Genomic DNA, 27,598 nt, shown 5'->3' with positions numbered 1-27,598 from the left:
CGGGGCTGCGAGCACACGCACTGCAAATGGGGTGGGGGCTAGTGCCTGCGTGATACTCACTAGCCCTGCCCCATTCTTCTGTGGTGCAGCACCTTGTATCTGCACCCTGCGGTGTGGCAGTGGCCGTTTTTGTGCCTTGCAGCACAGTGGCCCATTTTTGTGCCCCCCGGTTTTTGCGTGCCAGAGGCGGCCTTCAGAAGCGCCTTTCTGCCCCCCCCCCTCCAGGGCACCACAATGCTGATGTGGCTTTGCGATAAATGTGAGTTTTGGGTTGCAGTTTGGGCACTCGGTCTCTAAAAGGTTCACCATCACTGATATAAAGTTTACACTATATTAAAAAGTATTTGTAATGACTCAATATGAATTAACATGGAGAATTAAATGTGTTCTTTACTAATCAAGTCTGGAAGTTCAATATTAAGTGTTTAGTGATTTATGATAGCCCTGGAGATATAATTATAAAACTGTAATTTCTCCCAGAAAAAAAGTGCTTTCTACAACCTGAAACAAGTTTCTAAATTCTGCACAATCTTTACAAATCTTGAGTTTTTTTTAGGCAATGAGTAATTGGCATCTTTCTAGTGGAGCTGTATAGAAGTTACATAGGGTAGTTTTGACTTAACTTGTATACAAAGTACACAATGTGAGTTTTACATATTGAGAGAAAAAAACAGTTAACTGTGGCAAGGCACCATGTGACTAGACCTAATTCTTCAATGTTTTTTGCTGCAGTTGTTCAGTAAATACCCCGATTGTTAAGTGAATCACTTTTTTATGTAAAACTGGAAATGCCAGAAAACGATTTTAAAAAAGTCACAAATTACTTTTGCAACTGCAAAAGGCTGTAAAAGTGAGCTGGCTGCCAAATGGATAAAATGGTCATTAAGCAACCAGTTATACATCGAGGACTACATGAATACAAAATATCTATGAAGCTACCGCTGGCAATAGAATCTTCTAGCAGGGTAGGCAGGTGAGAGGTGCCTTTGAAATTGACCAATAAAAAAAACAGAATAGTACCAATACAAGACGACCAAAGAAAAGATTTTACGATGTTTGGTTAACATTATTGGAAAGACTACCTCTGCCCCACATAGGGGTTTTCTAGTTTGTAACTAAAACGGCACTGCTATTTTGCACGGCAGGTGCACCTCTGGGGTGGAAGTATGGATAATCTTCTATCTGAAAGAAGGTCCAGTGAATAAAAAGTAGTACCAGGAATAGTGTTTCTAATAGATTGCAGGGGAGGAAAACATTAAGCAAGGGATTGTGTAAACTTCAGAATATAGATGAGACCATCCAGATGTTGAGACCAAGAGCCAGTGTATCATGCTTAGGCAGGTTTCCTCATCATTATTTTAGAGCATACTGCCGCCCTTTTTCCCACGGCCACCCCAATCTCAACCAAATGAACAAAACTCTGCTTCAGGCATTTGATTTTTGCAAAGAAAAGTGTTTTTTTGTCATTTTGTTGTGTACACAGTATACAATGTGAGTTTTACATATTGAGAAAAAAATGTCTCAGACACTAATAATAAACAATAAAAATATATAGGAACATCCAATAATACAGAACACAAATCCCATATCTCAGAACAATACCCTTGAGGCGCGAACAAGATACACAGAAATACACGTTGTAAAAAAAGGGGGCCTTTCAAGATCCAAATATAAGGGTAGGTGGCGGAGGAGGAAAGTCTCTTTTTGTCACAGGAAATTGAGCTGTACACGTGTGTATGAGTGTTGCATTTGTCCTTGATCAACTCAGAGCTGGGCCTCTCCAATCCTGAGAGCTCATGTTTGGCTCCTCTGCCCCTCCAACTGGGAGCGATGGTTTAGCAAGGTTTTGCATGGAATTGATGGTGCAAGTGTCCCATGAAGTGCCAAGGCTCCAGGTCCCTCTAAAATTAACCCTGTACTATGAAAGATTCCCCCAACTCCGTTCTCTCATTTTCCCCAAATCCATGTTCAGCTAACCCCATTTCCACACTCAGCTCTCTGTCACAATCCAACACTTCTAAGGCCAACAGCTACCAGTAATCTGGTTTATCGGATTTTTAAAAAAAATCTAAATTGCAAGCTTCAAAATATCAAACCAGGCCATTCTCACCTTTAAAACCATTCTCTTTACTTAGGACTCATTTACCAGATTCCGTCTCCCCCCTCAACCATGCACACTTACATACACACTTGCCAACGTTGCCTTTTCATCCACAATAAATAAGGAGGGGAGAAGGAGTCAAAATGAGACCCAACAGTATTTAAGTACATATACTGGGGAGACGGACCTAAGCAACCAAACAGATCTTAATACATTTCTGTGTTTGCTGACTCGGGGAGAGATTTGTTTGAAGTACGTCTTTATGATGAGTACACCAATACTGAGATGGAATTTATTTGCCCACTATACCTGAAGTACCTTTTCACACCTCCCTCCTTGCTACCCAAAATTGGAAAAATAAAATAAAATACTGGGGCATCTTCTGTAACTCCTGTTGGTTTGGGTAGGGAGAAAGAAATAGCAAATTTTGAAAAGATCAAAGTTCTTCTAAGAACAGAAAGACAATTCAAATGGAGGAATGTATAGTGATGAAGGAGGAACGCAGCTCTAGACATTGGTTAGGAATAAAGGATGACTTGATGGGGGGGGTGGAGGAAGTCAAATTTATTCATTCAATTTATACAGCTGCCCACCTCAAACAGTGACTCTAGGTGTGAAAGAGGGAGAAACAGCAATGGAGGGAGAATGAGGTAGACTTTAGCAGGAAGATGGGAATCTGACATAGGAAGATCTACATTCAAGTAAAGGGATTGCTTTGGGAGGTTAGAGAAAGGTCTGGGGTGAGGAATGATAATGGTTGGCCAAAGTGTGTGTTTGATGTACACGTAGTCCTTGATTTACAGCTCTTCATTTAGTGACTGTTCAAAGTTACCACGGCACTGAAAAAAATGACATGGTAGTTTTTCACTTATGACGGTTGCAGGATCTCCACGGTTATGTGATCAAAATTGAGGTGCCTGGCGACTGGCATGCCTTTATGACAACTGCATTGTCCCAGGGAGGCAATACGATCACCATTTGTAACCTTCCCAGCTGGCTTCCAACAAGCAAGTCAAAGGGGGAAGTCAGATTTGCCTAACAACCAATGATTCACTTAACAACTTCAATGACTGCGGCAAAAAAGGGGGGACACAACTCATTTAACGACTGCCTTACTTAGCAACAGAAATGGGGGCACAATTCATTTAACGACTGCCCTCTTTAGCAACAAACATTTTTTAGCTCAACTGTGGTCATAAGTTGAGGAGTAACTGTAATTTGAAAAATTACCTGCAGTGTGAGGGGGACACACAGAATATAATGGATAGCTGGTGGAGGGATGGAGCCCACTTGGGAGTTGAAGAAAGGGCAATTAAGACAAGATCTTCATCCTCTGGCTCATTAAGAGTTTTTATTTTATCATTTCAGTTTAGGGTTGCAGAGGGAGCTTTGTTTAGGAGGCAGATTGGGGTGAGGGACACAAAATCTCCCTTCCCCCCTCAGTATCAACAACAATGATAAAAAAAATTAACAATCCTCTAATGAAAGTTTCAGTTGAAACCAAGAACATCACAGCTACAGATAAAAGGAGAGAGAGAAACTCCTGCGCATCATTAGGTTCAAGTTAGTCAAATACAATATGATACATAGACTTTTTTATCCTATACAGTATATACAGGTGTAGGGAGGGGGAGCAGAATTCTGCCTTGTCAGACACTATAATATGGGGAGAATGGGGGGGGGAATTATCCCTCTCCCATAGAAGTGCAGATCTAGCACTGGGGAAGGGACTTATCTAAAGTCCTTTATACATTCCTCCCATGATTCAAGGGCGGGGGGGGGGGGCTAATTGTGAAATCTGGGGGAGGGGAGGGAAATTTCAGAAGCCTTGCTACAGTCTTGGCAGGTTGCTATGGATGTCATAAGGCTCTCCCCTGCCTATATACTGCTCTCTATTCAGAAAGTATAGGGAAAGTTCCACATACCCAAATGAGACAGAATTCTCAATTCAATGGCAGAAAAAGGTTAATCCTCCAGCAGCAATTGCCCCATGAAAACACAACGGGAGGGAGGGAGGGAGAGGAAGGGAGGTTTCTCCAGAAAGAGAGAAAACTGGTGCTACCAATTATGATTGGGAAAAAGGAGCTTGGCAATAAATATTCCTATTAGAAGCAAAAATAGAAGTGATCGCTATTAGTGTACGGATGGATGGATGGCTTCCCTTCACTCCAAACAGGTTATTTGGCAGAGATGGGATTAGAGTTGTTGGAGAACAGGGGTCATACTTCCTGATCAGACTATGGATAAAAGAAGCTAGACAGCGTATAAAGGGTGGCCAGTGCACCACCTCCCCGTGCCCAATTCTCAACTCTCCCTAAGGAGAAGTAAAGTTCTTGATGGAAGAGATGGAGGGTAGAACCCCAGGAGAACCTGGTCCTTCTCTTTTCACCAATCTCACTACTGTCAACTCACTCCATGGTGAGACACCGAATAGCCTTTCGGCTCTAAATCACACCACGCCGCCATTCCTATGCCTTTCCAATGAGTTCCCCTATTGTCAACCCCCGCCCCCCTGAGCAGGGGACAAGGCTGTTCAATTAGATATTTATACATTTATATATAAATAATATTTCTCTGTACAGCCAGGGCAAAAGGGAAAGGGGTGTTCCAACCATCCAATTGTTTGATGAGAAACCTCCTCGACATGTCCTGTCTGCCACAGCAAACCTCCACCACCACCGCCGAGGCTTGTTCCATGTCCTGTTTAAGGAAAAAGAGAAACTCCCAAGGAGAAGGGGTGGTGGTGGTGGTGGTGGTGATGGTGTGAGCTGAATCTGAACTCGTTGCCTGTAATGATACCCCTCGACTTTCCTCTCCCCACTTCCTGCTCTGGCTCTGCAGAGGGGCAGGCGTTAGGTGGGCCTTCCTGGGGCGTAGTTCTGGTGATGGTGTCACGCGCATTTGCTTTGTGCCTGAGTCAGCAACTCGCTGAAGGAGTCAAACAGTTTCTCCAACCATGGCTGGTTGCGCATGCACTGCTGCACCACCTCCTCCTGGCCCAAGTCTTCATCTTGACCCTCAATGGCTGTTGTCTAGAAAAGAGAGACGAAAAGGTTAAAAAAAATAGCCACCAAGTACAAAAAATAGCTTAAAAAAGCAACCACAGTAGGGATTTTCTTAAATGAAGGAATTTTCCTCTACAACTCCATCCCTAATATGCAGAAACTGCTTGTAGCTTTCTAGAAAGAGCCAGAATTGATTAGTCTGTCTTTGGTACCAAGACTAATAAAAATAACACTAAAGACTGAGACTTTTTAAATATAACACTACAATTTGTAAGTTTAATGATCTTCACAAACTGCAGCTTATATATAACACTACTTCTACATATTAGTGATACAGACGTAGAGGAAGATTTCTTCATTTAGGAACACCCATATTGTGATTATAATTTTGTTTGTATTTGTTTTAGTCCTTTTTTCTATTTTATTTTATTGTTGTGAACCACTGAGTCAGTTAAAATTAGGTGACACTGACCACTATGAGCCTTAACAAAATCAACAACAATCAATTGTAAAAGGCAGCTTTACTTGAAATAGCTTAGTTTCTGCCATGAGACTTTTAACACCATTAAACAACGTGTGCTCACCCCAAGCCCTTGAGAAGGTTGCAACAAATGGGTAAAAATGTCAAATTCCTTTTAAACATATAGGGAACGGTTGCTGGAATTGGGTATGTGTAGTTTAACGAAGAGAAGAGTGAGGGGTGACATGATAGCAGTCTTCCAATATCTCAGGGGCTGCCACAAAGAAGAGGGAGCCAAGCTATTCTCCAAAGCACCTGAAAGCAGGACAAGAAGCAACGGATGGAAACTAGTCAAGGAGAGAAGCAACCTAGAACTAAGGAGAAACTTCCTGACAATTAGAGCAATTAGCCAGTGGAACAACCTGCCTCCAGAAGTGGTGAATGCTCCAACACTGGAGGTTTTTAAGAACAGACTGGACAGCCATTTGTCTGAAATGGTATAGGGTTTCCTGCCTTAGCAGGGGGTTGGACTAGATGACCTCCAAAATCCCTTCCTCCTCCTCCTCCTCCTTCTTCTTCTTCTTCTTCTTCTTCTTCTTCTTCTTCTTCTTCTTCTTCTTCTTCTTCTTCTTCTTCTTCTTCTTCTTATTATTATTATTATTATTATTATTATTATTATTATTTATTATTATTATTCTGCTTTACTATGAGATGAACCATAATAATAAAATGAAGACGCTAAGTGCTCTGGGACATCAGAAATCAACACAGATAAACACCAGCCACTAATATCCCAGACTGAACGCCCATTGATAAGAAAGACAAAATAGTCTTGATAGTGGATGTTGTAGTACCTATTCTGGAGACAACAGAATAGGAGAGAAAAAAACTGGAGAAAATCACAAAATATCAGGACCTTCAATCAGAAGAACAACAACTGTGGCAAAAGAGAGCAAATATAGTCTCAATAGTAATAGGAATCCTGGGTACAATCACAAAACATCTGGAGTATCACTTGAACACCACTAGCATTGGACAAAGTCACCAAATCATACTTTTGGTCATGCACGCTTCCTCAGCAAAACCTACCTCCCAGAGTTGTTGTGGGAAAAAATGGGAGGAAGCAGTCCTATGCATGCTTGCCTTGAGCTCCTGAATGAAAAGACAGGATATAAATCTAACAAACAACTTGCAAACCCAAATGGGATTTACTTAGGGCTTTACTTACCTCGTCTTTACAACGCAGAAAGGTGTGGTATTTGTAGTGGTGAAGGGAATGGTAGAGAGTATAGAAAAAGGATTTCTCCACTTCCACATTGAATTCCTGTCAGCAATAAGGACAAAGAGTGAAGGGAAACCACCATGTCACACTTCTCAGCAACTTGACATAGCTCTGAATTTCTAAGGTCTCTTATTCAGTATTTTGTTTCAATGATTCATTTTTAAAAAAACCTAGTTTTTATCTGCCCTCATCTTCTCTTTTCAGCTTTTGTTAAAATAACAAAGTTAAAAATCCTTTGCTGCCTGTGGCACGGACCCATTCCCATCTCAATACCTGGAAGTTTGATAGGGCAATCAATGGGCCTGGCCTTTTTATGCAGGTGAATGAGGTAGATGAATGAAGCCACAGAATCAGATCTTTAACGGACAATGCTGTTTCAGAATGCCAGATACAGAGGGAGCAATGAAAATGCCATTGTAAAGTTAATTTTACAATGTTTAGAATGTTTCAACTTTTCCCTATCTCTCTCTCCCCCCCCCCCATCTCTGCCCTTTGGGTTGCCTGCATTCCGCCATCGCACATCCCTGCCACCCCACACTATCCTCAGCCTCCTTCCTTCCACTGCTAACGAGGCATGCCCAAGGTCTCATGGCGTTGTGGAAGCCAATGAAAGGTCCATCAGCAACATTGACAACAGTGGAGGAAAAAGAGAGTAAAGGTCAGCTGGCGCTGGCGGGGAGCAGCAAGGGTAGCGGTGGCAATGGGTTCCAGGTTGGTCAAAAGGACAGTGATGGAAGGGAGATAGGAAGGTGCAGAGAGTTGGAATGGAGATTCCAACAGGGCAAGAGAGAGGCGTCTCAACAGTGTAGACAGAACATGGTGAAACAGACTGGCTCCAAGTTGATAAAGGAATTTGACAAGGTTGCATACTCTCTCCTTATTTATATAACCTTCATGCTGAGTATATATTAAGGGGACTGGAAGTAGATGAGCGCCGTTTTAAAACTGGAGGAGGAAACGTCAGTAACTTGCACTATGCTAAGGACACTGCCCTGTTAGCCCAAGTACAAAAGATCTGCAAGTCCCAGTGAGAATAGTGAAAGAGGACAGTAAAAGAAATGGGATTAAAATTAAATATAAAGAAGATGAAACTAATAAAAACAAGTAGATCAATCAACCTCAGAACTGACAATGAAAATATCAAAATGGTGGATACCGTTTGCCTTTTAGGATTGATCATTGACAGTAAAGAATAAAACAATCAAGAAATACAACACAGACTGGTACTTGGTAGAGCACCAATGAAGGTCTTGGAAAACATATTCAAATGCAGCAGTGACCCAATAAAGGACAGAATTGGGCAAGTCCTGTGATACCCCATAGTAGCAAAAGTTGGACTTAAAAAAATGTTTATTTATTTATTTTTTATTTACTTTAATTTGTATACCGCCCTTCTCCTGAAGGACTCAAGGCGGTGTACAGGGCAATAAATACCAAATACAGAATACAAAAATTAAAAACAGATTAAACCATAGTGCCCAAATACAACAAATACATTACTTAAAAACAGTAATTAAAACCCCAAACCCATCAGACCAGGCCGGCTTGTTCAAACAGATAGGTTTTTAGGTCACGTCGGAAGGAGCGCAGGTCGGGAGCCATCCGGAGCTCAACCGGTAAACGGTTCCAAAGGTCAGGCGCGCCCACAGAGAACGCCCTCCCCCTGGGGGCCACCAGTCGGCATTCTCCGAACGGAGGCACCCTGAGGAGGCCCTCTCTGTGGGAGCGCACTGGGCGGAGGGAGGTTGACGCCGGCCGCAGGTGCTCCCTTAGGTACTCCGGGCCCATGCCATGTAGGGCTTTATAGGTCATTACCAGCACCTTGAATCTCACCCGGAAGGCAACCGGAAGCCAATGCAGCTCGTGGAGCAGAGGTGTAACATGGGAGTATCGGGAGACCCCCAACACAACTCGCGCGGCTGCATTCTGCACCAGTTGGAGCCTCCGAGTGGTCCTCAAGGGCAGCCCCATGTACAGAGCGTTGCAGTAGTCTAACCGAGAGGTCACGAGCGCATGAGTGACTGTATGCAAGGCATCCCGGTCTAGATAGGGCCGCAACTGGCGCACCAGGTGAACCTGGGCGAAGGCCCCCCTGGTCACGGCTCCTATATGATCTTCTAAAGCTGTGAATCTAGGAGGAAGAATATTGATACTTTTAAACTTTGGTGTCAGAAAAGACTCCTGAGAATATTGTGGACAGCCAAGAAAACAAAACTGATGTGATCAACCCTGATTTCTCATTCAAATGATCAAGCTCAAATTATCCTGCTTCAGACGCATTATGCCAGGGGTGTCAAACTCAATTTTATTGAGGGCCGCATCAGCATTGCGGTTGCCCTTAGAGAGCCGGGTGGGTATGGCCAGGGTGGGCGTGGCCTCCTGGGTGGGCGTGGCCAGAGTGTGTATGGCCTACTGGGTGGGCGTGGCCAGCACTACCTCGTTCGCATCAAGGGTGCCTATGGGGGCCTGGGCAGGAGTGGGACAGATCTGCGGGTCTCTGGGCCAGTGCCAAGGCAGTGGGGGCCGTTCCCTCACTGTTTCCAGGATGGCTTCGCGGGCCACATGAAACCACTTCGCGGGCTGGATCTGGGCCCCGGGTCTTGTGTTTGACATGTCTGCATTATGCGAAGACCCAGCTTTCTGGGAAAGGCTCTAATGCTGGGAAAGGAAGGAAGGAAAGAGAAGGGGAGGACCATCACCAAGGTGGATGGACTCAGCTACAGTGATGTGGAGTGCGTTGTCGGGGGACTTGAGAAAACAACTTAGGGATAGTCGTCATGGGGAAGATCATCAGGAGTTGAAAACAATTTGATGGCATACAATCATTCAGTTTCTAAAATATGTTTTAAAAAATAACTCAATTTCCTCATGTCTCTTGTACCTACTTTCAATCAAGTTTTCAGTTAGGATATAGAAGAACTGAGGCCCTTGTAAGTTATCTAGGGAAATGATTTACCCCAGGAACTAAGTGTGGGGGGAAGTTAATTCTTAATTGTTCTCTTAGTGGCTTTTGATACCATGGTTGCCAGGCATTCGGCAAGCTAAGCATAATTTTCGAGAACAACCTCCCCTTATGCCCGAAGAGAAGTTTTTCAATCAGTGTGTGCTACCTGTTGTAACATATGCCAGCAAAACATGGACACAATCAATACAAAAGCTACGAGTGGCACAAAGAGCCATGGAAAGATACATGCTTGGCATCACAAGATAAGACAGAAAGACCTCCACACGGATTAGAGAACAAACAAAAATATACGATGCCATGAAAAGAGTAAAAGATTTGCAATGGAAATGGGCTGGTCACATAGCAAGAAGAACTGACGGCAGGTTGACTAGGCAGTCATAGAATGGATCCCACTTGATAACAAGTATCCACAAAACAAGATGGATCGATGACATCAGCAAGTATTGCGGGGCCAATTGGCAAAGAAAACTCAAGACCGCACTGATTGAAAACATGCAGAACAGGCTTTCATCCTGCAGTGGACAGACAATGGCTAGAATGACGATGATGATGATTTACCCCAGGAGCTAAGTGTGGTGTGAAGTTAATTCTTAACTATTCTCTTAGTGGCTTTTGATATCATGGGCCATCTGTTGGGCTTAGGCATTAGACAAGATTGTTTTCAATAGTTCCAGCTTTCCTTCTTAGGACAAGCTCAGGAAACAATGCTCGGAATAGTCATCAGCACTTATATCACTCTCCTGTGACAATGTTCCATCCCCCCCCTCCCCCCTCGTGCAAACTGCTAGAAGAGATAATCTCTTTTTTTGAATGAAGCACTTTCAGCATATTTTTTTGTTTCTTGGTATTCAAGCATCAGAAAAAAAGCTGATTGCCTAAATTTAACAGAAGACAGGTGAAGCTAAACAAGTTGGTGTCAAATGCAGATACGCCTGGGTATTTTTCGTTGTGGACCGCCATACAAAGCTGACAGTAACCACATTCAAATCACTCCTCAGTCATGAAATTCTCATTAATGCCCTATGGATCTATTGTTCATTCTTGTAATTTGTGAGTGTAAAGAAGATGAGTAGGGGCACAACTATTCTTATCTTGAGCTCTCTGCTGGACAAGAAAGATAAAAGTAATCAATGAGTAAGTTTACCAGAACCTGGCTACTATCGTCATCTGCAACATTTACCTGCGGTTTGGATACATTCTTCTTCAGTTTGTTGAGTGTCTTGCGGTTGTAAGGTTCACCACCTGGGCGCAACGTAACTGTGGTATCGCATGTCTCGGCATGGAGTTGGGGGAACATGTGGAGTGCCTCCTGAATGGGCAAGAAAGTAAATGTATGAGAAGAAGCAGCGTCTTCACAACCTTCAGCTCAGATTATTTATTTCCATTTTCTGCTCAGTGGGTTAGGACGCTGAGCTTATCGATCAGAAGATTGGCAGTTTGGCAGGTCGACTGTTACTTGTCCCAGCTTCTGCCAACCTAGCAGTTCGAAAGCACGTAAAAATGCAAGTAGAAAAATAGGGACCACTACGGTGGGAAGGTAACAGCGTTCCGTGCGCCTTTGGCGTCTAGTCATGCCGGCCACATGACCACGGAGACGTCCTCGGACAAGTGCTGGCTCTTCGGCTTTGAAATGGAGATGAGCACCAGCCCCTAGAGTCGGAAACGACTAGCACGCATGTGCGGGGGAACCTTTACCTTTACCTTATTGTTACAAAACCCCAAGATTTTAGGAATTAGATAAATCATATATTTAAATATATATAAAGAAATGGGGGCATCCTTAAATAACAGAATTTGGCTCAGCCATTGGAAAGACTTCAGCGATAACAGATTAGAGGAAAAAGGGAGTTTAGGAAAAGGGAGAACTACCACTTTATAAAGTAGGAATTTGCTTGAAACGGACAAGAGCATCGTTATTAATCAGAATGCTCATTGACTACAAAAATTGAACTATTCAAACAGCCACCAATAGTTCTGAAAATCATGCACTGAATGTCCATAGCCTGGGCAATGTGATACCAAAGAAACCTCAGTTTTTCTTCTGTATTAGAAGATTTTACTTGTTTTCTTGTTTCACAAACTGTTTTAAGCAGAATGGGGAGAAATGGCTTTTCTTATGTCAGCTCAGGATAGCAAACCTCCATCTTAAAATATAGAAAAATTGCCCTTTAGTGATTGCTAAGTGAAACCTATGATTATGAGATTATTTCAGCTTTCCTTCTTTGCTTTACAGACTTGTAAAGGTCATAAATGTGATGACTGGTTGTAAAGTTACTTTTTCGTAACTGTCGTAACTGCAACAGCTGCTAAATGAGGACTACATGTATAAACTGCCCTCCCAATATGATGCAAGGAAAGTTAAAGATAACTTTCACAGCATATTGCTAACACACACAAAAGACAAAATAATCTATCTCTTCTGTTTATGGTGACATTTTGTGAAAATCTCTGCAGCTAAGAGTACACTATAAGTAAAAAATATTAAAGAACTGGCCAGCAAAGTAATTCTAAATACCATGGATAGATCTTCAAAATAAAATACACTCACCCTCAAATATGCTAAAATTCATGAGATAAATTTCAGTATTGAGATTTTGTGGGATAGGATTACTGAAATCTTGAGCAACGAAGGAACTAAGCGAGTTTTCACTTCCATTTCTTTAAAAAATGCCAATGTAAATATCTGGGATTCCTGCCAACATACATGATTAATATCAACCCCACCTGAAAAAGCTGCCGATTCATGAACTGATGGTCACACTGCAGAGCCATTTACATGGCTAGAAAAACTGAAATATCCAAGGCTGCATGGAGTCTCATTTTAAGCATGGTTTTCATAATTATAGTATATGGGACAGGATTTAACAGTCCGTCTGGGCTGATAGTCAAGGGGTTGGATTCTTAACCTTCCTGAATAGGTGACAAACATTTTGGTCTTCAAGGCCTCTCCCCTCTCCCATTGTTATTGTGAAAGCAAATGCGAAAGAAATACGTGAGCCAAATTTTGGCAACAAGACAAAAGAAATACTTAAAATAAATATCCTTTTCCCAAAAACAGTCTTTGGGGAATAGCAGATTCTACTTGCCCTCTTTCCATACCTGTAATGATGGATTCAGGGACACTCTCTTCAGCACCTTTTTCTTATGATCGTTCAAAATCCCATCAATTTTCCTCATGGGCGGGAGATAAAGTTCATCTGGGATAGGATTGTCAAAACAGATGGCAAAGGTCACCAAAAAAAAAAAAAAGCTTCCAGGATGGGCAGGGACAGGAAACCTGCAATGTAGGACATGGGTAGCCAGTGTCCTGCACTAAGGAAACCCAGATGCAATGGACTGAGTTCTAGACAAGCAAGTGAAAGGAACGTAACAAGGTTTCAAATGCCACATTTCATTTTTGAAGAGGTTGGCATTTTTAGACAGGACCAGATTTTTCAAAATGCCATGTGTTATGAATAAGTGCTTGCTTAAGGACTACTCTAGCCCTAAGAAAACAATTTAGAGAAGCACTATTTGGAGGAGGGAAATTTATTAGGCTTTGGCAGACAAAACTGAAGCACTGTTAAAACTCATTTCTGCTTTGCCTGGAGTAGCCTAAAAATTTGCACATGCAAAGCAAGGAACAAACACCAGAGCATTTTGAAAAATGGTTAAACACAGGGCTCTTGGCATCTGCCAATTACAATTAGTTATCCTTTATTATTTACTTTTTATTTAGTTTTACATGGCTGTGGGATTACAAAATCTGATTACAAAAACCTCCTTCAACTAGCTCTTCATATCTTTGTCTAATATGACTGCTACAAAGAAGTACAATGAAACATCCAGTGTTGTTCTCTAGTGACAAGCGATCAAAACTGGGCTGTTATACGACATTTTGCAAATCAGACATTTTAAAAAGGAGATGTTTATACTTGTTTTTTTTAAAAAATAGCATATTTATAGTTCTTACAATGGCAAAATACAACAAGCCTGTATATATTCAGCTGATTCTGGCCCCAGGAATTTCATAAGCAAGAATAGCTAGGGAACAAAAAGCTTTTATATTTCCAGAAGGCTAGCCACAATCAAGAAAAAAATTAGTGGTCAGAACAAAGTGAAGGTCTACATGGTTCCTATGGAATGATCTATATCAGGGGTAGGCAAGCTCGGCTCTTTTATGACTCATGGACTTCAACTCCCAGAATTCCTGAGTCAGCATAGCTCAGCATAGCTGGCTCAAGAATTCTGGGAGTTGAAGTCCATGAGTCATAAAAGAACCGAGCTTGCCTACCCCTGCCCTATATCGAATAGCTAGTGGAAAGAAAAGCCAGTGGCTTTTCAAACTGGCCCATGAGCCCATCTAAGCACCTCTACACAAGAATGCGCACCGTTTGTATCTTCAAGAGCTTGGATCATGTCTGGATCAAGGGCAGTGCTGACCAGCATTTCCACGTAACTGCGGTACATCTCCTTCATGGCTCGTGTATTGAGAATGCGGCCTGTGGGCACACGGTCTAAATGGGAAATAAGAGTACTATTTTATTATGGTAGGCATCTGTAGCCCTGCTTTTCAAAAGGATTCAAAATAGGCTAACAAGCAAACAAATGGAGAATGCTGTAAAATTATATCACATAGTTTCCCTCTAGTATGACAACTTTGAATGTGTTGACTTCAACTCTTTCAGAATTCTCCAGCCAGAATGGGCAATTCTGGGAGGGGAAGTCTGCATATATTAAAGCGGCCAAGGCTGAGAAGCACGGGATTATATGTGCAGTACAACCAAAAATAGGAGAAGGAAAGATCCTCTAGAGCAGGGGTGTCAAACTCAATTTCATTGAGGGCCACATCAGCATTGCGGTTGCCCTCAGGGGGCCGGGTGGGTGTGGCCTGGGTGGGTGTGGCCTACTGGGTGGGTGTGGCTAGAGTGCGTATGGCCTACTGGGTGGGCGTGGCCAGCTCTACATCGTTCGCATCAAGGGTGCCTATGGGGACCTGGGCAGGAGTGGGACAGATCTGAGGGTCTCTGGCAGAAGGAGGGTCTCTGGGCCAGGGCCAAGGCAGTGGGGGCCGTTCCCTCACTGTTTCCAGGATGGCTTCGTGGGCCGCATGAAACCACTTCACGGGCCAGATCCAGCCCCCGGGCCTTGTATTTGACATGTCTGCTCTAGAGGTTCCTATAATCCTTCACTTCTATAGACAGGGCTAACCCTTCTTTCTACTCCCTATTGTCAGCCTTTCATAATTTATCTCAGTCCAACTTTTATGGTTAAGGATGAGATCCCTTTCTCAGGCTCCCAGAGAACCAACGGTCTTTCAAGAAATGTGTGAATCACCACTCTCAAGATTCTTTTCTTTTCTTCTCTTCTCACGGGCTGGATCAAATTCGGCTCCAGATTCCCTACCTTTGTAAATTCACAATTTCTCCTTGATCTACACACACGACAGTGAGTCACAGTGTGCTTGGCTATGATCTGTTCAATGGACTCCAGAGATGGGTTCAGACACCACACCAAACTACCATGAAACACCTAACAGTGTAATGCAGTGTTTCTCAACTGTGGCAACTTTTAAGATGTGAGAACTTGAACTCCCAACCAACACCTGGAGTTCATGTCCACACAACTTAAAGCCGCCAAGGTTAAGAAACTCTGGTGCTATGTGTGATGTAGCTCTGCCACACTTCTCGCCTTCCCAGGACTAGAGAGGTTCTTGGTGTCCTTTCTTAACCGCTTGGTCCTGACACTCACCAAAGTGGTGGGAGTTTCTCCCCCCCCACCCCCTTCTACTCACCCTCCTCACTCTGCTGGTCAGGGCTGGAATCTGAGTCTGAAGAAGATGCTGCTGCTTCCTTAAGCCATTTTTTCCTCTTCTTGGGGGGTGGTTCAGCTTTCACCTTGGCTGGCTTTGACTTGGGTTTAGAAGCTCCACCAGCTGGGGCAGCTTTTGCCTGCACGGGCACAGGAGGCTCCACTTTTTCAACTCTGGGAGGCTTCTCCGCCTTGGCCAATTTCTCTGCTTTGGTGGGCTTTTCAGTCTTCTCCACCTTGGGGGCCTTTTCCGGCTTAGGTCCTTTCTCCGCTTTGGAAGGCTTCTCTGTCTTGTCCATTTTTTCAGCAGCCTTGGGGAGCTTCTCAGCCTTAATAAGCTTTTCGGGTTTCTCAACTCTCTCCGGGGCTTCCAGCTTCTCGGGTTTTTCAACTTTGGCTGTCACTGGAACCTTGGGGGTAGAAGCTTTGGGCTGGCTTTGTCTCCTGCATCAGAAAAACAGAGCGCTGACTTTAGAGGTCAGGTTTATTGCAGCAGTAGAGTTTGAGTGCAAAGAAAGTAATAGTGTAAATCAATGAAAGAGTGAGGCCCTGGGAATCTTTACATAAAGCATAGCAAAAGTTCAGGCAGTCTAATCTAATTCACTGTTCAAGATGGATCAGAGGCGATGATGGGTGCGCCAAGGGTGCTCCAGAAAAGCATGAACCGGTAAGGGAAGTCCCACCCCTTTAAACTTACAAGCTGCTCTAAGATTAAACAGAACGGGGGGCGGGGGGGGGAAGAGAGGCTGAGCCCTTTACCCGTTAAGCTGGAAGAGGGAAAATGGAACCAATCAGGTGCAAGGTAATATAACTGAGAATTAAAAAACAGAGAAAATATGAGAAAAGTTTCTTGTATGGAAGTCTCTCTCTCTCTCTCTCTCTCTCTCTCTCACACACAGAGAGAGAGAGAGAGAGAGAGAGAGAGAGAGAGAGAGAGAGAGAGAGAGCACACACACACACACACACACACACACACACACACACACACACACACAGAGATATCCTTAGCTGGAACTGGATTCCCTTACATGTGCCCACCTTCCTAATCCTTTACCTGACAGCTTGGAGAGGCCGGTGCCAGGGTTTCTTGGAACAGACCCGGACATAATCTTTCTTGTTGATATTCTCCAAGAATTTAACATAGAGTCGTTGGTAACGGTTCTTGGCATCACCAAAATAGCCCAGATACTGAGGGATGAAGCAGGAAAATAAAGAATTAAATAAAGAATTGAATAAAGAAAAGAAAGGGGAGGGGAGACCATCCCACTTGTAACTTTTCTTCTGGAAGTAATGAGGGAACAAGTGGAACTTAAATTGCAGTCCTTTGCCCAACACAATAATAGATCAAGCTAATTGCTCAACTTGACTATCCCAAGAAGAAAACTGGGTGAGTGGTGGGGGAACAGTTTTTCTTTTATTAACAGGCCAAAAAAACCCAGAAGTACTTCTGTATTTGGCTTGACCATCATGGTAGAAGTATTCTGAGAAAGAGAGGGCGAGCAAAAGGAAGAATGAAAACAGGGCTTGAAACTTGGTTTTAATTTACTGATTTCATTTATTATCACGTTGGTAAGATTCTCTCATCTCTGAAGCTCTGGCTTGTCTGGGATATGATGCTACTTAAGCAGAGAGAGTGGACACTCACATTGCTGGTTGCACAGAACTGACGCTGCCCATCCTTGATTTCAGGTGTAAACTTCTGAAGCAAAGCTTTCTGTACTCGCCAAATTGGAGGCGGTTCCCGTCCAGTCTGAAGTGCAAGCTACAAAAGGACAAAGGAGTAGTTACAATGATGTCAAGTATTAAACAGCTAGTAAGCTCAACTACTGTCTTCTGGCCAATATTCCCTAGCAGAAGAGAACTGCATCAAAGAACAACAAAAAGCTTCCAGAATTATTGCATTTCTTCATAATTTATCCTTCTGTATGAGGCTATTAGTGATGAGTTAACCTGATTCTTCATATGTCCATATATGGAGAAGTTATAATAGTTGTCATCAACCACCTAATACAGTTTTAAAAGGGAAGTAACATTTTGGGGAAATAAATGGAGTTTTTAACTTGCATCTAGAGCTAAACTAATCATTTGTAGGACACAGTGAACTTAATTATATTTCACCTGTGGTTATTTTTTTAATCCTGATCTCAATGGGAAGTAAGTGGAATTAAATTCAGTTTGAACTCCAAAGACTATCATTTACAACTGCTCTATTTTAATTACACAATTCTCTCTCCCTTAAATATTTTCTGCAGTTTTCTTCAATGTTTTTAATTTCAAATTTTAAATGTTGAGAAATTCTTCTCAAATTTTGAGCTGCAACATGTTTGAGTTTGAAAAAAAAAATCCAGTTTGCAAAATAAAAAAAATAAAAAAACCCCACTCCAAACTCTCAACTCGAATGCTCCAAGTATTCTGAATTATAATTCCCACAATCCTTGGCACAAGCTGCAGCTAGCAATAAAAAAAAGGTAAAGGTTCCCCCGCACATGCGTGCTACTCGCTTCTGACTCTAGGGGCCGGTGCTCATCTCCGTTTCAAAGCCGAAGAGCCAGCGCTTGTCCGAGGACGTCTCCGTGGTCATGTGGCCGGCATGACTAGACGCCAAAGGCGCACGGAACGAGTCAAAAACACACAAGAGGGCATCAAGCCATCTAGTTCTGCTTAAGAGTACAATAGTTTTCAACATTAGTGTCTGAAGTGTACCTTTAATATATACGCCCATGTCAATGCTCAAAATTCATTACATACCCTGAGAGCCTGAACATCCTCAACACGTATGACAAACTCATCCCGCTCTCGAAAGATCCCCTCCCCACCACTCTCCACCTCCTCTTCATCTGTCTCTCCACAAATGGCTGCAGTCTCCTGCTTCTTAGCAAGGTGAAGAGGCCGTGTGTCCTCAGGGTCTTCGGGTTCAGGAGATGCCTGTGGTGGTAGTGGTAATGGTAATGGTGGTGGTGGTGGTAGTGGTGGTAGCTCTTCAAGCACCGGGGGAGGCTCCTTGAGTGAGGGGACTGGGGAGATGGGTGGAGGTGGTTGCTCCGGCTGGACATCTGCCTCCACCGAAGGAGTGGGGCTAGGGGCTTTCACCTCCACCGGTGGCACATCTGCAAGGGGGGAAAAAACAAAGTAGAGAACAGGAGGGGTCATCCAGCAAGGAAATTCATTCTTTTGGCTCTGGAACCCCCTTTTCATTTGAGGATACATTCTTTCGATTACTGTTCACCAACACATACTGTAGAGGGCAACCATATGCTGCTTAGAATGAAGGAACCAACCTCACAATAATAACACATATTAGTATGCCTTCAACTTTTCAGGCATCCATGCCTACATTTAATTCATTTAATTTTTAATTTGCTCAAGTATTTAATTAGATTTTAACAATGCTGCCAAGTGCAATTAAATATAGATGCTTCTTACGTAAAACAATAAGCTAGGAGTCTTCACCTAATAAATCATAAATGTAAATAAACCAAAAATTAATCTACTCAGCTTATTTGCTCCAGTTCTTTTCCTCACCTTAATGTAGTGAATAAGCAAATTATATAGATACCAGCTTTATGTACCTTGCATAAATTTAAATAAGCCACTGCAAAATAGGCTTATGAACTCCAGCTTATTTAGGAGCATTTCACCATAACCCCAGGTGGACCTTCAAGCAAATTAATCTTGCTTGTATTTATTTGTTTACTTGTATTTACTTGTTTGCATATAGAGAAGACTAAATAGAAGCAAATAAGCTGAATGCATTAGAGTTGCATGCCATCTAGTCCAGATTCATTTAATTCCAGTTTGTCATTATGTCGATCTACTATACATGTGTCTGTATATCTGTTTGGTATGGGAAAAAATTTCTTTCTTTTTTAATGTTGTGTTTATCTTTGTTTTATTTTTGTAATTTTTCTTCCTTTTTTTGGAGTTTGTATTTTACTTTAACTTTCTGAATAAAGTAAACAATTATTAAAAAAAATATTGTTGTGAATTGCCTAGACTGCATGAGAGTAGGCAGCTTTATAAGTCTTGTGAGTAAATAAAATCAATCTCTGCACATGATGTCGTAGTGATTGTACGATGTCAGCCAAACCCCTAGAAATGCTGCCAATACTGGAAACACCACATCGCAAAGACTATCACGTAGTGATAAGAAACAGAAGTCACAAAAAATAAGGGACGCCATGATGAGGACAGCTGGCGATGGCACTCACCACTGGGTTCTCCATCTTTACGGTCAGTGGGATCATAGAGCGCTGAGATGGCGGAGGAGATGCTTTTCTGCAGGTCTTGGTTCTTGCTAACAGAATCTTCCTCATCTGATGAGAATGAGGGCAACGTCTCCAGGTTACGTTTCAGCTCCTCGTCAAGCCGTTTGCAAGGGCTGGTACAACTCATGACAAGCCCAGCTGCATCTCCTTCAGGTCCATCCAAGCCACCAGGTAGCATTGGGGGTGCCATGCTAAAGGGAGGTGGGGGCTGGGAGGAGGAGGATGTAGCTGAACCGGGGTGAGACTTGGATGGGCTGCCTGCAGAAGAGACCACAGGGGCTGCTGCACTGGAGGCCCCAACTGTCACTGCTGAGGACATGGCAGAGGAAGGCAGCGTCTGTCGCTTGCCTGACTTTAGGAAGTCCAGGAAGGAGGCCATGAACCCTGACTTCATCTCAGGCTGCTTCTCTTCCACCTCCTTGATCTTCTGTTTGATCTTCTCTCTTGTTTGGTTGCTATCCAAGTTGCTCTCTTGGGTGGGCTGGTGAGATGGGATGGGGGCTTCCAGTTGAGATCCCTCCAAGCCTTTGGGGACTGGCAGTTTGATCTGCGGAAAAAGAAGGGACAGGAATTGAGGAAAGGGAGAAGATGGAGAGCAATTTCCTGCCCTAGTGGTCCCATATGCTGCCCTGGTGATCTTGACCTAAAAGGACCTTTTTTCCTTAAGATTTGTTTTTTTCACTATCACCAGCTTTCCTGTGGACTTTCAATCAAATCCAGGAATATGCAAATGAAGTGCAATATATATTATACACACACACACACACACACACACACACATATATATGGATCTTTGGTCATTCAGGTTTTTTCTCGCGTAGAATTGAAGGTTGTAGGAGCAACGTTTCGACGGAATCCCATCCGTCATCCTCAGGCTGGTGGCTTCAGCTTCCTTCTTCTGGGAGAAGCATGTGGTAGTGACTGTTTGTTCCTCTTTTTTAAACTGCCAGAGGGGGTGTGTTCTGTGGGTGGAGGTGTGCTCTGATTGGGTGGGGGATTAGGTGTGTTCTGATTGGGTGGGAGTGTGTTTTGAATGGTGGGTGTGTTCTGATTGGGTGGGGGTGTGTTTTGAGTGGATGGGCTGGTCTCAACTGCCAGCCTTAGACCTGAGCTGGTGAGTGTGTGTGTGTGTATATACTGCACACTGCTTTATGGATGGTTCATAGAAAAGCAGAGGATAAATGTTTTCATGAATAAAACATGAACCCCATTAACATTATAATTTTAGAGAAGCAGAGGCATCTAAGATATACTTCTCTTTTTTTTTACATTAAAGCACAGCTAGGGAACCTAGATGTTCAGGAATCAAAATAAATTACTGACTAGTTTGCTGGCTGAATGACTTTGGGCAAATTACTCTCTCTCTCTCAGCCCAAACCACCTCACAGGGTTGTGGGGAAAATAGGAGGAGGAAAAAGTATTAAGAATGTTTGCTACATTAAAACTCCCTTTTTATCGACCCTGTATTCCCTTAATTCAAGGGTAGAGTTGGGGCTACCCTGGATAGAGCTAAACATTTATTGGCCAAATGCCTTCCTGATGCCATGCAGATATTTTTTCTTTGTGCCCTAGGAGAGAAACATCTAACGCTGCCTATGATTGAACTCTCAACCTTGTGAATTGGAACCAAACATCTTCACCTCTAGGCCACCACGCCATTCTTCACTGTTATCACATCTCTCAAGAAATGACAGCAATAAGATAGCAGGAAGAAAAGACACGAACCAGGAAATTGTGGCAAGATTCAAACAACCCAGCTGGGTATGAACCACATAAAGTTGCAGACCATCTACTGGAATCCTGGTGCCATCACACAATCTATTGCTGGCATCTATTTGCCTCCCCAACTCAATGAATCACAGCAAGTCTCCAGCAGGTGTTTAAGATTGCCATTACAGTTGTGCATAATGTCTTCAATATAACGTTATTCCATAGCACTGATCTGTCAGGGTGGTATCTTGGTGCTTACTGAAGCATAGCTGCTGCCAACATTAAACAAAGCTGTTGGGTGGGGTGAGGGGGGAAACCTGTTCAGAACAGAACAGAAGTTGGCAAAAGTTATGCTTAGTCTCTATTAAAAAATTTTGTGAAATCGTGGTAGTCTTGTTCAGGGTGCCAATACCCTTAACTCACACTTACCTATCTTTGCAATAATAAGGAGCAGGGTGGAAATTAGTGAACCCAAATACTGAACAAAATATACTACTAATTTACAAACAAATGTTTAGCAGTGCAAATTTGTACAGGTAGCTCTCGATTTACACCAGTTCGTTTAGCGGCTGTCTGAAGTTACAACAGCACTGAAAAAAAGTGACTTATGACCATTTTTCATATGACCTGGGGTGAAGCATCTCCATGGTCATATAACCAAAATTCAGATGCTTGGCAACCGATTCACGTTTATGACAGTTGCAGCATCCTGGTGCCTTGTGATCACTCTTTGAGACCTTTTGCAAACAAAGTCAATGAGGAAATCAGATTCACTTAATAACCATGTTACTAACTTTAGCAACTTAACCACTATAGTGATTGGCTTAACAACTGTGGTAAGAAACATAAAATGGGGCAAAATTCATTTAACAACTGTCTTGCTTAGCAATAGAAATTTGGGGGTCAGCTGTGATCATAAGGTGAAGACTACCTCTATCAGCAAAATGACTCTATCCCAGATATGCCCTCAACTGAAACATCAAACCTAAACTGCATCACGATTATTGCCCCTCTCTTATTCAAAATACCAGGTTTTGTGCCAATGTTATTAGAAATACAGATAGTCCTCAACTTACAAAATTAATAGAGCCCAGGATTTCCATTGTAAGTCATGACAATTGTTAACTCAGGGCACTCACATGACCAGACTCGATTTTACAACTGTGTTAAATTTATGTATTCCTATTGCTAGAAATCAGCCAAAAAAGCTGGAAACTGATAAAAAAATTGTTAAATTGTGGTCATGTGACTGTGGAACACTGTTAACAGGCTATAAGAGAGAAACAATTGCCAAGCACCCAAAATTTGGTCATGTAATTGATAGATGTGTGCCTGTTCTGGAACTCCAGAACCAGGTCATAAGTAGCCGAGAGAGGGAATCCATTATAATTTCCAATGCTCACTAAGCATCTGGTCATTAAGTGAGGATTATCTGTACAAACATCAATAGGATATCTCTGTGAAAACTATCTATACTAATTCAGTTCCAAAGGAAACAAAGTCCTGAGCTATTATTATACCACCGTGGTCATGTACAAATAACCCCCAACTTCACTAATGCATCACCACAGATAACCTCAGAAAACTAAAATATCTACCTCCCCCCCCCTTTTTTTAGGCAGACGCTGTAATTCTGCTGCAGAGCACAACCTCTACAAACAAAAACTTGGATTAAATCCCTATTATCTCCAGAGACAAAGACTCAGATACAAGTAATGGGAGAAACTCATACTTGAGACTTATCAATACAGAGTTGGTCTGGGAGAGTGATGTAGATGGACAACCATGAGTTTCCTGCATTGCCTCACCACTGCATTCTCCATTGAAATCTCTTTATTAAGCCAATGTTCATTCTAATCCTGTGCTCTTTCCAAAATTTCCTTTCTTACCCCTAGGCATTGCTACCTGACAAGCATCTCTCTCTTCCTGAGAGAGCTTACCTTGAGCGGTTTGAGGGATTCCAAGCCTGTGCCTGGCTCAATCCCCTCCTCTCCGGCTTTCTTGCCCCTCCCTCTTCCCCGGCCACGGGGCTTCTTGGTGCCATCATGAGCCACACCGTGGGGTGGTTCAGTCAGGGGCCGGATGCGGGGCCTCCCACGGGGGCGGGGTGGGCCCTCCCGCTTAGGTTTGGTAGGCTTGCGGCCTCGCCGCTTGGGCCCCTCCATGAGGCTGCTGTTTGGTGGGCAAAAGTCTATGTCGCCCATGGGGCTAAGGCTGGTCCGGTTTGTCCGGCAGCTGGAAATGAGGTCAGGCAGCAGATCAGGCAGGCGGCGGCTATTGAGACGGATGTCAGCTGGGACATCCTCCTTGTCCTCATCATCTTCAAATTCATACTCCTGGGCATAGTTCTTTTTGGGAGGTTGGAAAGATGGTTCCCGTTTTTTCAGCAAGTGGAAGGAGGAAGTCTTCAGCAGCTTCTTGGGCTTGGAAGAGCAGAAGATCGGTGAGGTCAGGCCTGACTTGGATTCTGAAACAGGAGCTGTCCCATGTTGGCCAGACTGAATCAGTCCCAGTTGTTCTGTATTGACTGTAGAAGGCAACTCGTGTTTCACTGACACTGTGTCTAACCCCAAGTGCTGCCCATCCCCACTTTCCGATTGGCAGTAACTCTGGTAGCCTTGTCCACCAGGCATCATATCATAGCCTCCTCCTTTCATTCCTTCACCCCTTTCCATGCCCTGTGTGCCATCATCTGACTTAGGGAACTCATCCCCCGCACAGGGAGGGGGGCCGAACATGTCCTCCATGCCAGGGAAGAAGCTACGGTCTTCATCTTGTAACAAAGAGTCTGGGAAACAGATGGAGGTGAGGGGGACAAACCGTTGCTTGGCTCCTTGAGGACTGGAGCTCTCAAACTGGTCCTTGCCCTCAAGTTGGCCTTGAGGAACTTGTTGAGTAGAGTCTGGATCCAAAGTGGAATCAGGAAGCAGATGCTGTTGACTCTGCACTGCCCCACTCTGTCCCAGGTGGGATTCCAAGCTCAGCTCAGGCTCTAAGAAGTCCTGGATCTCTTGGGACTGGGAAAGGCTGCCTTGGGACATCACTTCCATGCCTTCAGACTGCATCCTTTCTGGTTGCAACTGGCCTTGGAGCTGAGGGGACTGCTGCGGCTCAAGAAGCTGTGCTTCCATGCTCTGAGAATGAACACGGGCCTGGTGGAGGTGGGCTTCCAATGCCTGCATCTGAAGCTGTGGCGAGGGCGCTTCAGCTTGATGCATGCGTTGAGGCTCCATAAGATGGACATCCAGTGGAGTGCGAACCTTCCCACGAGAGTGCATCTGGCTTTGGGTGTGAGTGAGCACCGACTGGAGCAGCTGGGATTGCTGCTGCTGCTGCTGCTGCTGCTGAGAAAGGGAAAGAGGGGGCAAATCAGGAGGGGAATCCAACATTAGGGTTGCACCCTGCTGGCCCGCCATTAATCCATGGGACTCCATGGGATGAGGCTGGGAGGCGTGCTCAGGAGTCTTCTGCAAATAAGAATGGGCCTGAGATATTTCCTTACTGCTTGTATCCATATGGCCACTCTGGAGGTGCTGCTCCACCGACTTCTTCATGTCTTGCCCGTAAGAGTCTATAGAGCCAGTTTGATGGCTGTAATGGACCACAGAGGTGGCCAAAGACTCAGGAGTGGAGCGCGTGTGGGGATACTCTTTGGACCTCTCTCCTTTCTTTTTGTCCTTTAAGCTTTGCAAGGACATCTCCAGGCCTTGGTTGTCCAGATTAGAGTTGGTCCGAATCACACTCTGCAAATGGTAACGCTCTTCAGTCTTGCTCAACTCATAGCCCATCCCTTTCCCTGCCCTCTCCTCACACTCTACCATGCCTTCTGTGGGCACCCTTGGTGGGCTCTGCGACTGCAGCAAGTGCTGGATTAAAAACTCTTCATCTTCAGTTCTCTCAGATGACAGCAGGTCCGAGTCTGCCTTGGCTTTATTGTAAGATGATGCTCTCTCTAACCCACCCTGGGAACCCTGGTAGCTTTGTGTGTGAGCCGTCTGCATGAATGAAGGAGACAGTACAGAAGTGAGATATTTCTGGGACTGGCCAGGTGATGCCACACTTTGGGGCCGGTTAGTGGTAGGGGACTGGAGAGGCCGGATGATTTGGGAAGGACTTGAATCTGGAAGGTTCTGCCCATGAGAGTAGCCGATAGACTGGCTGTGCCCTGGCATAGCTGGAGAATGGCCGGTGCTGTAACTCAGCGATGGGCTAGCTGTGGGCATCCCTTGAGAATGAGCTGGTACATAGCTTGGTGTCTGGCTGACAGAAACATGGGGCTCAGCCTGAACACTGTACCCAACAGATGACAAGCCTTGCAGCTGCTCAGGAGAGTAAGTCTGATTTTGACATGTCTGCAGTCCTTGTCCTCCTTGCCCAGCTTGGCCTGGCTGAGCTTGTCCACTGTTGGAATAACTCTGAGCTTTACTCACACTTGTGAGATCCTGGGCCTGGTTGCTGCTGAAGCCTTGTGAGGCCTGGCTAACTGAAGAGAGATTTTGTGGCTGGCTGACAGAGTAACTCTGTGTTTGGCTCATGGAAAGGAGACTCTGAGGCTGACCAGGTGAATAGGCCTGTGACTGGCTTGCAATGACAGAGCTGGGCTTGGGCGTGGATGAACTGTAGTTGCTTTGGCACTTGGGCGTGGCTGTAGAACGGGGTGGTTGGCGGGAGGCTGAGTAACTCTTGGATTTTGAAGAAGAGGTGGTACCAGAATAGCCTGGAGACTGAATAATGGGACGGTAGCTTTGAGAGGGTTCTTGCCGCGTGGTCTGGGGGGTCTTCTGCTGCTGAGATCCTTCGCTGCTGGCAGGGGACTGCTCACCAAGGGGACTGCAGGAAAGGCTGGAGCGGTGGGGCATCTGCTGGTAGCTGCCCCCGCAGCTTAGATAATGCTGGAGAGAATGGGCAGCGGGCAGCTGCGGCTGGGCACTGGAAGGCCTCTGGTAATGTTTGATCACGCTATCTTGCCGGGGAATGGCCCGCTCAATGGAGGAGGCAGGAGAACTGGAGAAGACTGAGGTGTTGTAGAGCTGGGACGTCTGGTCAGATGGTCCCAGTGAGGATGACAAAAGGTTGAACTGGGAGGGGAGGTGGCGGGAAGCTGATTCTTGAGCACTACGATACGCTGAGCTCTGAGAGGGCAAGCCCGTACCCAATACCGCACTGCCCAGCCGGTCAAAGCTGAGGGACGAAGGAACGCTGGGCTGAGAAGATTTGATGTGAAGTAGAGGATCATGGGGAGACAGCAAACCATTGGACGTTGGGCTGAAAGTAGCATCCTGGAGTGTCAGGGATGATGTGACTGGGAAGCTGCGCCCGCTGAAAGAGGCTGGATGCTGGTAAGCAGAGAGCGCTGATGAGGAAGGGAAGGTGCCAGAGCCTGGGAGGGCCCCTGAGATGAAAAGCTCAGCGGGCGCTGGAGTGTGCATGGCTGTAAAGAAAAAATGGAATATCTGTTTAGGGGCTTTGATATGATGTACCAAATAAAAAGCTTATCCCCAAAGGCAATCTCAAACTCCCAGTACTTTACTGGACAGTACTACTCAGAGTGGGCAGTAATGAGGACGCACAACACACTTAATATAACCACAAGTTAACTAATTTTGTCCCACGTGTTACAATCAAAGAAATAAATCATATTACGGCTTCATGTAATAATCAGGTTTACACAACATAGGAAGTTGATGGCTGAATTCCCGCAACATCCTGAATCACAAGCTACCTAATCCCATTTTAGCCTTGTCTATCATTCTATGAAATTCACCCACTGCATGCCAAAGAGTGGATAAAGCGTATTTCCTAGTGTCATGTCATTATAAACATGTGCCCTCATCCCCCAAGGCTAACGTCTAGCTAGAGCAATTAAGATCAGGCTATATCTTAGTGTAAAAGCACAACTTTTCAAGCAGAAGATTCTAAATTTAATTCTGAGCTGTTCTAAGACCTTGGTAGCCAGCTCAATAGGGCTAGTTTAGTCAAGGTTGACTCAGCCTTCCGTCCTTTCGAGGTAGGTAAAGTGA

General features: G+C 44.2%; 1 protein-coding gene across 1 annotated transcript in view; it reads right to left on the bottom strand.

Moving 5' to 3' along the window:
- Positions 1–1,438: 1,438 nt before the first annotated feature.
- PRR12 (proline rich 12) overlaps positions 1,439–27,598 on the bottom strand; it is a 38,103-nt gene continuing 11,943 nt past the window's right edge. Inside the window, exons 4-14 of the mRNA XM_083377858.1 lie at positions 23,519–27,009; positions 19,812–20,415; positions 18,352–18,710; positions 17,249–17,365; positions 16,658–16,791; positions 15,587–16,047; positions 14,184–14,309; positions 12,913–13,010; positions 10,994–11,122; positions 6,795–6,890; positions 1,439–5,133 (exon numbers count right to left, since the gene is read on the bottom strand). Coding sequence (XP_083233984.1) covers positions 4,993–5,133; positions 6,795–6,890; positions 10,994–11,122; positions 12,913–13,010; positions 14,184–14,309; positions 15,587–16,047; positions 16,658–16,791; positions 17,249–17,365; positions 18,352–18,710; positions 19,812–20,415; positions 23,519–27,009 — 5,756 coding nt within the window. The 3' untranslated portion in view covers positions 1,439–4,992. The remainder of the gene's footprint in view (positions 5,134–6,794; positions 6,891–10,993; positions 11,123–12,912; positions 13,011–14,183; positions 14,310–15,586; positions 16,048–16,657; positions 16,792–17,248; positions 17,366–18,351; positions 18,711–19,811; positions 20,416–23,518; positions 27,010–27,598) is intronic.

This window comes from Vipera ursinii (genome assembly GCF_947247035.1).
Source record: "Vipera ursinii genome assembly, chromosome: Z".
In the NCBI taxonomy this organism is placed as follows: Eukaryota; Metazoa; Chordata; class Lepidosauria; order Squamata; family Viperidae; genus Vipera; species Vipera ursinii.
This window is presented reverse-complemented; position numbering and strand designations above follow the sequence as displayed.